The sequence below is a fragment of the Eptatretus burgeri genome, chromosome 8, assembly GCF_056783735.1.
Source record: "Eptatretus burgeri isolate ZD-2024b chromosome 8, Ebu_testis_v1, whole genome shotgun sequence".
NCBI classification, from domain to species: Eukaryota; Metazoa; Chordata; class Myxini; order Myxiniformes; family Myxinidae; genus Eptatretus; species Eptatretus burgeri.
The window spans coordinates 15995047-16008964 of record NC_140968.1 but is presented as its reverse complement, the minus strand read 5'-3'; the positions used below and the strand labels follow the sequence as shown (position 1 = coordinate 16008964).

Below are 13918 nucleotides of genomic sequence, written 5' to 3'. Positions count from 1 at the left end.
TCAATGGGTTTTATTACCAAATCGGACAAAACGTTAAACTCTGCCTGAAGTTAAATAGGATTCCACAATCGGCCAGGTGGAATCCTTCAACGATCACAACAAGGTGGGTTAAAAAAAAATCCACATCAGTTGGTGCCGTGATCGGATTCGAACCGACGTTGCTGTGGTGCTCGTGACCGGAGGTGCTTAATCTGCCGGAGGCAGTGCCTGGAGGAACGACAAGTGCTCGAGCGAAGGTAAGGGAGAGCGCTCTCAGCAGGTAACGCATTTCGAGCAAAGAAAAGTTCATTGTCAGATAATTTTATTGATAGAAAGAAGAGGATCCGGCGGAGAGAGTCTGTTTTAAAGTAAACGATAAGTACTGTAGTTGTTTTAGAAAAGTGCTGGAGAAAAAGAGGAGTCAGATGACAAGAAGAGGCTCGATGAGGAGCCAGACGAGTAATTACATGGGCATGATGAAGCGACATGCCACATGTTTGCATTGATACGGACCGGCTGCGAGAGAGAGACCGAGGACACAGCTGAGACGCCGAGATAGGGTTAAAATAGATAAATATTAAAAGTCACCTGTTTTGAGTTATAAGAGTTACTTTTTGTTCATTGAACACTGGAAGTTTGTTGGTGGTGAGGTTGTTATATTACATTTTGTGGAGGTTTTACGGATTTGTAAATGCAATGATTTGCAAGAACCGTTTTGTAGAGTACAGGAGACGATTGACCGGCTGGGAGCGTGGTTGGTGATTTGCATTGAGATGCATGTGTTGTTGAGAGTAAAAAAATGAAACTTGTGCGACTCCAATATTCACTGCAATGAAATGTGTTCTGTTGGGATTTTGACGATATTTTAACTCGTGCTGAATTAAGCTGTGGGTCTGTTTGGGTTGGCATGTTATGCATTCTTGGTGTTGTATTTCCACGCGAAGATCGCAAGCTGCGACACTGCAGCTCACCCCCTCCACTGGATCTGTGGGGGGTGGCATGTCTTGCCACTGAGTCTGAGTCTGTGTTTCAGTCTTAGCTTTAAGTGTGAAATTAGATACATATGCAGATTCAAGAGGATGGCGGCTATTCTGTCGAAATGTGCATGCCGTTGGCAATGACTTTAAAATGAGATAGAAATGTGATTGGTATTTGTCACATGATCACACGCGAGTCTATGAGATGCAATGCTGTTAAGTGTGTGTGTTGAAGCCATGACAGAGTAATGCTAAACTGGGGGTTTTGCCTGTCAGAGTTTTTCTTTTTTTCTTCCCACCGGATGTGGAGAGAACTTTCTGTTCCTTGTTACTTGGTGTTTGTGGCGCACCCTCTCTACTGATTCTGTTTAAAGTAGTCCATTTAGGAAAAAGTGTTGAAGTTTTATTTTAAAAACCATAGGGATTTTGAATAAATTGAAATAACAATTGTGAATGTGGATATACTGTATTCGGAATGTGAAGTCTTGGGAGTTGAGCTCTCGCTGTCATTGTGATGATTTGTAATTACACAACCCAGCAGGTTTAAGTGCAGGGCAAGCTCTGAGGATGTGTCAGAAATGTTTCGAAGATTTGATCTGAGTTGTAACCATTGTACTTAAAAGATGTGATTTAAATGTAGAAACGTGATTTGGAATGATTTTTAATGATTTGATGATGTTGAGCACATGGGGCGATTCACAGAAAATTGATGATTCCCTCGGATGGACGTTGAAATAGGCATATTGTTTTATTCGTCTGTGAATGTTGAGGTTGCCTGAACTTGTGCTGGGAAGGCAATGGCAAACAACCCAGTGTAACCCTTTGATTGATTCAGTCAAGGTAAATTCATGATTTAATTGGATAGATGCTGAAGATTTTATTTTTGATTTATGGATTTTAAAAGGAAATATTTTATTGTTTTGACCAAAAAGTTGTTTAAGAGAGATTGGATGTTTATTAGTCTGAAGTTTAAGATGCTTTCTCAAAGACTGGGATAACGATTGGGGAGGGTCTAGCTGCATGTGTAGACAGAGTGTTTGAGCTGCAATTTAAAGGATATTCACCTGATGACAGATTTGACAAGTGATTTGACAATTTTTGTACACCTGTTTAAAATGATTTATTTGTTTTGATAAAGGAAAATGGATTCATAATTGAGAAGGTCAGAGGAAGTGATAGATGGTTTGTGTATGCGAGTGGGAAAAATGGCAGCATGTTTGCTGTTTTGGTGAGAGAGAAGTGGATAGATGGAAAATGTCAGAGATTTAAAATGTCGATGGAATTCAGTGTTGTTTTAGAGGGATTGGTTAAACATTATTTTTGAGATATTTTACGCTCTGCAGCCAAGGACACTCTGCAGCTCAGCAACTCGATGTCAGGATGGCTAAGCGGAGTGGAACTCTCAAATTGGGGGTTGTGCGGTAACTGTGTAAGTTACTTTCTGACTAAGCTCATTAAAAAAAAAACCCCTTGTTAATCTGTTAATTGAGGACAAGGAAAATTACTGAGAATTGAATCAAGATGATAAAATTGGCAGTTGCTCTGGAACTGTAAATTGTTTAGCAGATGTGAATGTTAAAATGGTAACTGCAAAATCGATTTGGATTCGGTTCTTGAAGAAATAGATTACTTTCATATTTTGGGATAAATGATGGAATATTTTTGCGAAAAGAATTATTGATCGCAAATTGGAACCCTGATAAAGACTGTTTGCTTTTACATGGAAATAGCAAATGAGATGAATGTTTTGAATAATTGATGTTAACTTTGGTTTTGTTTGTTTCGGAGTGTTGAACGCAGTTAAACTATGAAATGTACGATTTCGTCGAAATCAGTGATTTTCAAACTTTTTTTAGTGGCGACCCAATTTCAGAACCTCTCTACATCGCGCGACCCAAAAGATTCAAAACTCAATTCATAATATATAAGATAAGATTTCATATGACACAAGAACATTTACTGTTTACTTCATTCACCATCGTCATGTTTTCATAGACGAGTAAACAGAGAATAGCCGACGGTATCCAAATAGTACAGTTGAATGTTTCAGAAGTTTAGTCTGAATGACATTTAGATATATCAGTGAGAAGGATGAGCCTGTTTTTCAGAAACCAACTTCTCTATTGTGGAGAAGTAGATGACAATGCCAGGATCATATCATTCTCCATTTCTCGGCGATTTCTGTACTTTGTTTTAATCACCACCATGGTGGAGAAGGACTGCTCACAAAAGTATGATGAAGGATATGGCATGAGAACCTTAATGGCATGCCGTGACAGGGTCGGGTACGACGGAGGCATTTTGCACCAGAATGTCGACAACTAATTCATTCGCACAAGAGCCTGTGCTCCCGATTCCTGCTGGAGCTTTACAAGCTCTTCCTGTGCTGTACCATTTTCATCAGCAATCGAGTCCAGTGGAGCCTTGAAAGGGTCCCGAACCACAGAAAAGGACTGCACATCCAGCTCAGGGAAATAGCGCCCAAACTGTTCAATGAGTGACCGAAGGTGACATGCTATCTCCCCAGAAAGACTGTCGAGCTCAGTATCATCGTACTGGCAGGTCGTTAGATGCTCCGGCAGACGGGGGGGAAAACGCTGAAGCGCTTAACAGCTGCTTTGTCTGCCAGTAATTTTAGAGTCGCCAGAAATCCGCTCATTTTGTCGTGAAAAATCATGAGGTTGGCGTCTTTGCCTTGGAGGGAGCTGTTGACGACATTGAGATGTTCAAAGATGTCAACGAGATAGCACAGTTCTGACAGCCAAGAGTCTGACTCAAGCAACGGTACCCATGCTGTTTTCCCTTGTGTGAGTAGGAACTCCTTCAGTTCATCTTTGAGCTTGTAAATGCGCAGAAGAAGGTTTCCTCGAGATAACCATCTGACTTGAGTGTAGAATAGTAAATTCTTATGGTCAGCATCCATCTCCTGGCAGAATAGCCTGAAGAACCTAGTGTTGAGGGCGCTCGATTTTAGGTATTCACCAATTTTACGACTTCTGAGAGCACGCTCTGCAAGAATTCTGGCAAAGTACGAGAGGCGAGCGCTTCTCGGTGAATCATGCAGTGTACCCGGGAGGTCTGAGGAGCCACCTCAAGCAATTTAGCCTCGAATCCAGAACGCACTCCTAACATTGCTGGCGCACCGTCTGTTGTAGAACCGAGCAACTTTCCGAAGTCCAGATCATGGTCACGATAAAACTGCTCTACTTTCCCAAAATGTCCTCGCCTTTGGTGGTGGCCTGCGATGGTTTGATGAGCAGAAGCTCATCGACAAAGTTATCAGCCTTGATGAAGCGGACCCAGACGATGAGTTGCGCGTACGATGTGATATCGTTGGACTCGTCCAACTGTATGGCGATTCCTTGATCTTCTGTACGACCTGAGCAGTTACGTCCAGACTCATATTATTCAATTCTGCATTGGATGATGTTGTCAGAGAGGGGTATAACTGCCAGTTTCTTCGCCGCTTCCTCCCCAACCATCAGGGATACCATGTCCTTTACACATGGCAGCACGAGTTCTTCTGCAATGGAGTGAGGCGTTTTAGTCTTGGCAACATGGAGCGACACTCGATACGAGGCCTCTAATGCCCGAGAATTAGTCTGATGGCATGTACCCTCTGTCAAAACTCGTATTCTTAAGTGCAAGAAGTTTCCTCTCAAAGAACGCTCTCTCCTTATCCTGATAAGGCGCATGTTTTGCAGTCAAATGCATCTGCAACTCATTTTGTTTCATAGACTCTGTAGAAAGCACTTCGAAACAAATCACACACTGAGGCCTCTGTGCCCCACTTTTATCCACCACGTAGTAAAATCCAAGGTCCAGAAATTAATCCTGTTTAGAACGTTCGAGATTTGCTGGTGGCCGGTGCTGCCATCACAAATAAGGTCTCGAGTCGTACGTGGAGACGTGAATAGACATTAATGATAGAGTCAGAGTCTGAATCTGAGAGGCCGTGGATCAAACCACTAATTTCCCACCAAAATGAACAGCCCTTCAGCGAGCTCACGCATCGGCTGGATCCCATTCCAAGCGTCATGTTGCGCCGGGTCCCATACTTTGAACGAACCGTTTATATTACATCCCGTAAAAGCGAACACCGATCGAAATAGACAATTTTTTCGCTGCAAGCGGATGCCAGAGACCCCACAAAATTTGCTCGGCGACCCCAATTGGGGTCGCGCCCCGGGTTTGAAAAACCAAGGTCTAAATAAAGCTTGGAAAGAACTTCCACACAAAGATTGGATGATGAGAGAACACAAATTTGGGTGATTGAGCATTCAAAATGTGATCATGAAACTGTACCCCTTCCTGAGGAGATAAGATGGAGCAATGTGGAAAAAAAGAAAGAAAAAACCCATTGAGGAGAAGGTTGAGCAAAGTCTTAACATCAGCGTTGTGTGGTGCCTGCCTGAAGGAATGTTCTCAGCCACACTCTCGAATGCTGCTCTGCAAATACATCATGAACTTGCTGTGGTTGCTTCAATGTATGACAGGCCTGGAGTTCCACACTGCGCTCCTTCAACCCAGTGTCCGGCCCAAGCTTGTACTTGCCCACAACTACCTTCTCCTCAGCTCAAGGAGTGCTTCGATTGTGTTTCCCGTTGGGTGCTGCTCTATCCACACCCTGACCGGTTTATCTTCTGACTTCGGGGAGCATGTTTTCAATGTGTGACATGCTGATGAACAGGCCATAAATGAAATTGAAACTCACTAATTTTCTGATATGAGCACTCGCTGCCATTGTTGATTGAACTTGAGTAATGGAAATCTTTTCTCCTTCAGGAACGGGACATGGTAATCATCTGTAAGAAAAATTATTCAAATTTTCCTTAAAAAAAAAAAAAAAACGGGGGAGTGTGGGGGAAAATTTTATATTAATGTATTCTAAATTGTAACAAATGTAGTTTTATAAATGCAACTTTTATCCTGCAAGTTGAATTGGCTGTCCTTTCTGGCCAAGAGACTTTTTCCCTAAATGATGATAAATGTCTTGAGCAGAGTGACCTGAGCTGATAACAGCGAACCTTTTCCTCGAAATGTACGAAGTGGCTTCTCGTCTGAAGGACACGTCTGCAGTTTGGGTTGATAGCCCCCACCACTTTCTCATGAAAGTATAAAATGCTTTGAAATGTAAAATTGTTTCAGTGCAAGTACCTGAGGAAGTATTAGAATCTCAGTGGCTTGTGCTCCTTGGAACTGACCAAGTACCAAGTTAGAATAAAACTCTGATGTAATGTGGAAGTGAATTGAATCAGGTTCGTCTAACTATTAACTAAAAGTAAGAATAAATGAAATAGAACCAAATAATATTGCAATCAATGGGGATTCTTCAGTTCATTGTACGAGGGTGAGAAGTGTATGGTGTATAATTAGAATAATAAATTGTTTCACAAGGAAGGACTTGTGTGGACATCAGTTATCAGTGTCAATGGGTTTTATGCAGGATTTTATAACCAAATCGGACAAACGTTAAACTCTGCCTGAAGTCAAATAGGATTCCACATTCGGCCAGGTAGAATCCTTCAACGATCACAACAAGGTGGGTTTAAAAAAATCCACATCAGGTCCCATCCTATGTTTACTGGGTAATTAAGTGTATGTGCGATGCACAGTTATTTTAGAGATAGGATTTTTACCCCAACGACAACAACAACACTCAGCTTGCGGCATTCTTCGCGCGAGCGCCGGCATGTGCATGGGCGGAATTCCATAACCCAGGCAGTGTGGATGTCACACCAAAAATGGTCACGAAGCATTTCATTCTGGCTGCGTGCCAAATAAGGGTAGGTGTCATTTTCTGCTCAATGGGCAACGCGCAGAACAGAGCCGGGGCAGTCCTTCGCAGGAAGGCGGTGCTGCGATACGCCATCCACCCAATGGGAGCAGGCGAGGAGAGAGTGGACCTTGCCCCAAAAGGACGACGAAAGATGATTGAGGATTGCGTCCCGTCTGCTCGAGCGCGCTTCTGTCTGGGTCTGCGGCTGATTGCATCGCGCGCATCCAAGGCGTCTCGTCTAATGCATGACAACAATCGGTCGACCATCTCAACACGGGAGATCATGTCGTCTCGCCTCCTCTGGTCCATTCTTTGGCGACTGGTGCTCCGGGAAGGTGCAGACGTCAAGCCTCGCGAACGCGGCCAGGTAGCCAGCACATTCTCTTCCCTCAGCTCATCTTCCCTCCGAGCTGGAGGGGAAATAAAGACCTTAAAGTCCATCTCTTTCTGTGTGTGTGTGTGTGTGTGTGTGTGTGTGTGTGTGTGTGTGTGTGTGTGTGTGTGTGTGTGTGTGTGTGTGTGTGTGTGTGTGTGTGTGTGTGTGTGTGTGTGTGTGTGTGTGTGTGTGTGTGTGTGTGTGTGTGTGTGTGTGTGTGTGTGTGTCCGTGGGCCCTGTCTCGAAGTATAATTGTTTAAGGAATTGTTGTACATTTGATACCCTTCTTTATTCGGGCAACTCTGCCCTTACGTGATCCCCTCGTACCCCGATTATTGTTTTTAAATTCCCCTCTTGTTGAATGTACCAGTTCATTCTTTGTCATTTCTGCCATTGGTTTGTCACGGTGCGTATTGGGGATTAGGAAGGCCATTGTTGCGGTAATTGTGCATTTGGACCAATGGGCCTCGGTAAACATCAGCTCGGGCCACACACGGTAATGGCTCGTTCCACTCGAGGCTTGTCGAGGGTGTGAATTCCCCGGTAAGCTTTTCCGCGTGGGCACTTTGGTATATTGAAGTTGGCAATTAACCCTACTCCACGTGGTCGAATTATTGGCGATTCATGGTCCTGTCAGGGACCGTGCCTTCCGGACTTATCCGAGGGTCACGACCTAAATTCCGGTGTGTTCGTTGGAGCCGACTCCACTGCTCCCTCTCGGGGTCGTGCTCACCACCGATACCCAGCCCCACAACAATATGAGCTCGACTGAGTGCCATTCTCAATATATTTTTGTTCAATATTAATATTTATGTTCATTGCACGTGTTCAAGAAAGGATGATGGAGAGGAGTTCAGGTGTGCCAAGGAAGGACTTTGTATGACAAAGGATGCAGAGTCAGTCGCTGACTTTTGAGGACAACTTTGAAATGTGGCTTGTGCAAGAAAGATCATGGCTGACAGTGAGACCGAGGATTTGAAGTGAATGAGCTTCAGGAAGATTGTTAGAAAAGTAGATGGGGTGGGGAGGAGAGGGGGAGGGGGTTACCAGATAAACCTTATGGAATGGGATAATGAGAGTATAATACTTGTCAGGATTGAAAGACATATTGAAAGTGTTTTGCCTTCTTGAGATTTTGTTAAGGTCTGGAGAGGGGGAAGATGCTGCAGGCTACCTGTCTGAAGAAAGAGGGATGTCAGCACAGAGTGAGATTACCAAGAAACACACAAAATAGGATTTTCCAGAGTCAGAGATCATTCATGAAGATTAGGAATTGGACTGGACTCAAAAACTGCTTTGGGACACTCCAGCCTTCACAGGGAGAAGAGATGTTGTTTCGTCTGCAGCCTGTGGCTGCTGGTTACATCATTTTTTTTATATTCGCATGGCTGCGCCGCTAATTCAGTGCCCATGTTACGAGTAAGCTGGTACTCATTTTGCAGACCTCAGAAGGATGACCAGCTGAATCAACCCACTTGGTGTGATTTTAATGGAAGCTCGTTTGTCATCAATCCAGTCATTAAAGAAAATGCTTCTTCCTTTAAAATCGTATTGAAATGCTTATCTTCCCTTCTTTATCTGGCATCAGCACTCCACGTGTTCTTCTTCATTATGATTTATTTTTCCTATTCTTCTTGTTCTGCTTCTTCAACACAGGCGTATATTGTAAACCTGTCTCACGGAAACGCTGTTTCTGTCATCCGTCCTCAGGTTGTACAGGTCGACCTTTCTCTGTGCTTTGAACAAAAATGCCATCCACCCATCCCACGATGCTCATCTCAGAAAGTGAAATATAGGACTCATGGGAAGGTGTGTGCAGAGGTTGTCTGCACACAACAATCAAATCCCATTCACGATGTTTTGCAGTCATACCCCTCCATGTCAGTACTCTCTCAAACATCGACTCCAAGCCCACGTCCTTCCACATGTCCCACTCTTCAGCATCCCTCCACTTCATGTCCCCTCTTTCTGCATCCCCCTGAAGCCATCCTCTTCAAACTCCCCCCCCCCCACTCGTCCTGCCCCTCGTAATTTACCTTTCATCTCATCCTCTCCCACATCTACTCAGCCTACGCCCACGCAAAACTATCTCCGCCATCCCTCAATGTGGGTACCTCAAACATCTGAGGCCTCTACTCCATCCTAGCAGATCTTTCAATCCAGGTTGCAGCTCACAGCCCAGATATTATGTGGTGAACTAAATCCTTTCTCCAATGGGATGTCCCTCATTCTGTCCATGCCTATATCAGTGGCAAACAAACTACTTTCTGCATGTGCATAATTTAAATGTGCTGTTACAAGGAAATTTTACACAGGCGGAGGCCATTTGGCTGATCTTGCCTGCGTCAATTAAACACTGAACACTTTGGAATTGAATGTGAGTTGGAAGAAAAAACATTCACTTTGCATATCAAGAATGTAAATGTCTTCGACAACAAAAAAATTGTTCCAAAAGAGATTCCATAAGTTACAAGAAAAAAAAAACACATCAATGGTTGACATCAAGGCATTTTTTGACGTGATAGGTTGTATAAAATAGTGACATACCAGACTTGGGTGTGAATCCATCATCATGATGGTGGAGGTTGCAGACATCACTGAAACCGATTCCCCGGAAACCAGGAACATTTTCCAGCTGCACCTTCTGGAAACCACGAAACTTTTGGCAGAAACTGGAAAGTTCTCGAATAACATTCTCCAAGTTGACGAATAGACTTCCCAACAGAGAAGAGCCTGCAAGCTGGACAACCTGCAGCTTCAAAAAAGATTTCACAAATTTACAGAAGTCAGCATACATTGCAAATTTAAATTTCTCTTTGGCGAGAGAGAGGAGCTCTGTTCGCAATGAATCGGAGTCTGTACAAACTCGAAGAACCTTCTGATTCTCAATTACAAGTATACTGATCACTGCTTGGGCTGTTTCTGCTCTCAGACCTTGTGATTGGAGCCATTCCAAGAAGTTGTCCATTTCACCGATGACCTGCCAGGGACACAATGCTTGCGTTAACAAAGGAAAGTTTATCCATGTTATTTTCTGGACTGTGTATTTTATCCAACCAATGCAGGGATTTACAGCCAGTTTGTTCACGCCATGTGCGCTGGCAGAACGGCCTTGAGGTAGGCACACTTGCCCCCGAGTTATGTAGCTTGGGTTTGAATCCCGACACGGCTATAAACTGTCGCCGTGGTAAAGGGAAAGGAAAGCGATTTTTTTCACAGGAAAAGCGATCAATGTGTTTGCCATCCTTCGGAGGAACATTTAACTGGACATCCCCTCTCACAGCATTAGTTGGTGGATGTTAAAAATCCCATGGCAACTTCCTCGAATCGTAGGCCAGCTATCACCGGCACACTGCCCAAATTCCAAATTTCTTCTCGAATTTACAGGGGGGCTCCACATCAGTGGCACAGCAATGATGCAACCATCAGCCACTGCAATCAAGATGAAAGAACCAAAAGAATAAAGCATGAAAGAACCCCTCACCTCAACTCTCCTGCATTGCTCTCTCATTATTGTTTCATGAGAAAGCAAATAATCAGTCCATGAGCAAAATTGTAATGCATCAAAAATAACACCATGTTTGCACAAAATAAGGACAAAACAAGCAGAAAAGCCATGGTCGGGAAGAACCTCTTATTCCTTTTCTTCTCCCTCATTTCCCTTTCATGGACACCCAGCAGGATTGAATACAAAACCGACAAAAAGGGTGGAGGAGCTCCTTATGAGCCAATGGCCATCCATATCTGGTGCCAACTGCATCTGTGAACGTCCTCATGCAATTGATTACCTTGCCTTGGAGTTTGGTGGCAGTATTTGCACTCTGGCCACCACAATACACTGTGAGAGCAGTGGGAGCAGGAGGCAGTGGTGAGTGGGCAGTGAGAGCAGGAGGCAGTGGTGAGTGGGCAGTGAGAGCAGGAGGCAGTGGTGAGTGGGCAGTGAGAGCAGGAGGCAGTGGTGAGTGGGCAGTGAGAGCAGGAGGCAGTGGTGAGTGGGCAGTGAGAGCAGGAGGCAGTGGTGAGTGGGCAGTGAGAGCAGGAGGCAGTGGTGAGTGGGCAGTGAGAGCAGGAGGCAGTGGTGAGTGGGCAGTGAGAGCAGGAGGCAGTGGTGAGTGGGCAGTGAGAGCAGGAGACAGTGGTGAGTGGGCAGTGAGAGCAGGAGGCAGTGGTGAGTGGGCAGTGAGAGCAGGAGGCAGTGGTGAGTGGGCAGTGAGAGCAGGAGGCAGTGGTGAGTGGGCAGTGAGAGCAGGAGGCAGTGGTGAGTGGGCAGTGAGAGCAGGAGACAGTGGTGAGTGGGCAGTGAGAGCAGGAGACAGTGGTGAGTGGGCAGTGAGAGCAGGAGGCAGTGGTGAGTGGGCAGTGAGAGCAGGAGGCAGTGGTGAGTGGGCAGTGAGAGCAGGAGGCAGTGGTGAGTGGGCAGTGAGAGCAGGAGGCAGTGGTGAGTGGGCAGTGAGAGCAGGAGGCAGTGGTGAGTGGGCAGTGAGAGCAGGAGGCAGTGGTGAGTGGGCAGTGAGAGCAGGAGGCAGTGGTGAGTGGGCAGTGAGAGCAGGAGGCAGTGGTGAGTGGGCAGTGAGAGCAGGAGGCAGTGGTGAGTGGGCAGTGAGAGCAGGAGGCAGTGGTGAGTGGGCAGTGAGAGCAGGAGGCAGTGGTGAGTGGGCAGTGAGAGCAGGAGGCAGTGGTGTGTGGGCAATGAGGGCAGGAGGCAGTGGTGAGTGCGCAGTGAGGGCAGGAGGCAGTGGTAAGTGGGCAGTGAGGGCAGGCAGTGGTGATGTGGCAGTGAGAGAAGGCAGTGAGGGCAGGCCGTGGTGAGGAGTCGTGTTGGCAGGCAGTGGTGAGGAGGTAGTGATGGCAGGCAGTGGTAAGGGGGCAGTCAGAGCAGGCAGTGGTAAGGGGTCAGTGAGAGCAGGAGGCAGTGGTGAGTGGACAGTGAGAGCAGGAAGTGGTGAGTGGCAGTGAGAGCAGGCAGTGGGGAGGAGGCAGTGATGGCAGGCAGGGGTGAGGAGGTAGTGAGAGCAGGCAGTGGTGAGGGGCAGTGAGAGCAGGCAGTGGGGAGGAGGTAGTGAATGCAGGCAGTGGTGTCATAGATTGGGTCTTGTCAAGGGATACTGTGTGGTTGATGTTGTATATTCTTCGTCCCAAAACACCCTTTTCCCAGCAACGAATTTTTTTTTTTTTAATTTCTTGTATTTCAACACCCTGGTGATATCCCAGTATGATGGGGGTGAGGCAGGGTGGTGGGGCCGGCCTATTGGGGGTGGGCTTGGGTCAGCTGGTTGGGGGTGGAGCTGGGCATGGGCGGCAGGACCGGCCTGATGGGGTGGGGCAGGCCTGATTGGGGTGGGGCAGGGGGGGGGGGCCAGCATGATGGGGGTGGGGCCGGCCTGATGGGGGGCAGGGTCGGCCTGATTGGGGGCAGGGCCGGCCTGATGGGGGCGGCCGAAGTGATCGGGATGGGACAGGGTCGGCCTGATTGGGGCAGGATCGGCCTGATTGGGGCAGGATCAGCCTGATTGGGGGGGCAGGGTCGGCCTGATCGGGGTGGGGCAGGGCGGCGGGGCCGGCCTGATGGGGTGGGGCAGGGTCGGCCTGATGGGGTGGGGCAGGGTCGGCCTGATGGGGTGGGGCAGGGTCGGCCTGATGGGGTGGGGCAGGGTCAGTCTGATGAAGCGGGCAGGGCAGCGGGTGCAGTGCGACACGGAAATGGGGGGGGGGGGCAGTACCTTCCTCCGAGTTTGAGATTTCCAGAATGATTTCCTTTTGAAGTCCAATTTACCTGAGATGGAATGTCCGTGGAAGGTTAACGAGGATGTTACATTTCAGACCCACACGATGTTTATGAGTTTTTGGATTATGAATCAGGTTTTTCATCTCCATTCGGGTTCTGAACGTTAAATATCCCACGGAACAGGTAAAGTAGGTTATCGTACCTCGTGCCCTTGTTACACCTCCTCATGTAGATATCAAATTGGATTTACAAGTTAACTATTAAAGGTTTCTGGTAGTTTTGTAGTTAAAAGGAAGAATGAGGTTTAATCCTCGTTGTAGGAAGTTTAGTGACGATGTGATATAAAACAATGTGGTGAATCAAACAAAACGAGTTAAAATCACCTCATGAAATCAACAATCAAACACCTCAACAAACATTCAATAAAAACTCCATTAACTTTCCTTCATTTCCATCATCAAGGAACAGAAAATTATTTTATATTTAAATTAACGCTTCACGGATCTTTCTCAATGTTAATTAAGAATTCCGAAAATACCTCTTCGATCAGTTCCTCCTCGACCACGAGGACCTGAGTTCGAGTTCCGGTTCAACTTTTGCCGAAAATCGATGGTTTGGTTCCTTCCAAAGACGAGATTATAATTAGAAATTTATCATTTGTCTCCTCTTGAGCCTGAAGTCCTTCACACACCTCCGACTCATCGCTGCTTTCTTCCACAGGCCTCACTCTCTTCGTGCCCCACCTCCCCGGAAGCTCTTGCGGAGGACGAAAACCACTTGCGCATGACACGCCCAGTCAGAGGACACGCCCAGTCGGAGGACACGCCCAGTCGGAGGACACGCCCAGTCGGAGGACACGCCCAGTCGTCGTGTGCCACTCCACCCTTCATTCCGTCATTGTTGTGGAATCGAAACAAGCCGATTTCACGATGGAGGCTTTAATTCACCCAATCAAGGTGATATCTGAAAGCATAAACAAAACACAAGTATAAATATTAACAATCGTAATAAGACAGTAAATTGTAAACACAATACATTACTTTAAACGAGATCAACGAACGTCTCACCGAATCACATTGCGA

At 46.3% G+C, this 13918-nt stretch overlaps 1 protein-coding gene across 1 annotated transcript in view; it reads right to left on the bottom strand.

The window, feature by feature from the left end:
* The window catches only part of LOC147021192 (uncharacterized), a 33905-nt gene extending 20296 nt beyond the window's left edge, over positions 1-13609 (bottom strand). The window contains exons 1-2 of the mRNA XM_085893685.1: positions 13375-13609; positions 9659-10091 (exon numbers count right to left, since the gene is read on the bottom strand). Of these exons, the coding sequence (XP_085749811.1) occupies positions 9659-10079 (421 nt within the window). The 5' untranslated portion in view covers positions 10080-10091; positions 13375-13609. The remainder of the gene's footprint in view (positions 1-9658; positions 10092-13374) is intronic.
* Positions 13610-13918: the final 309 nt, after the last annotated feature.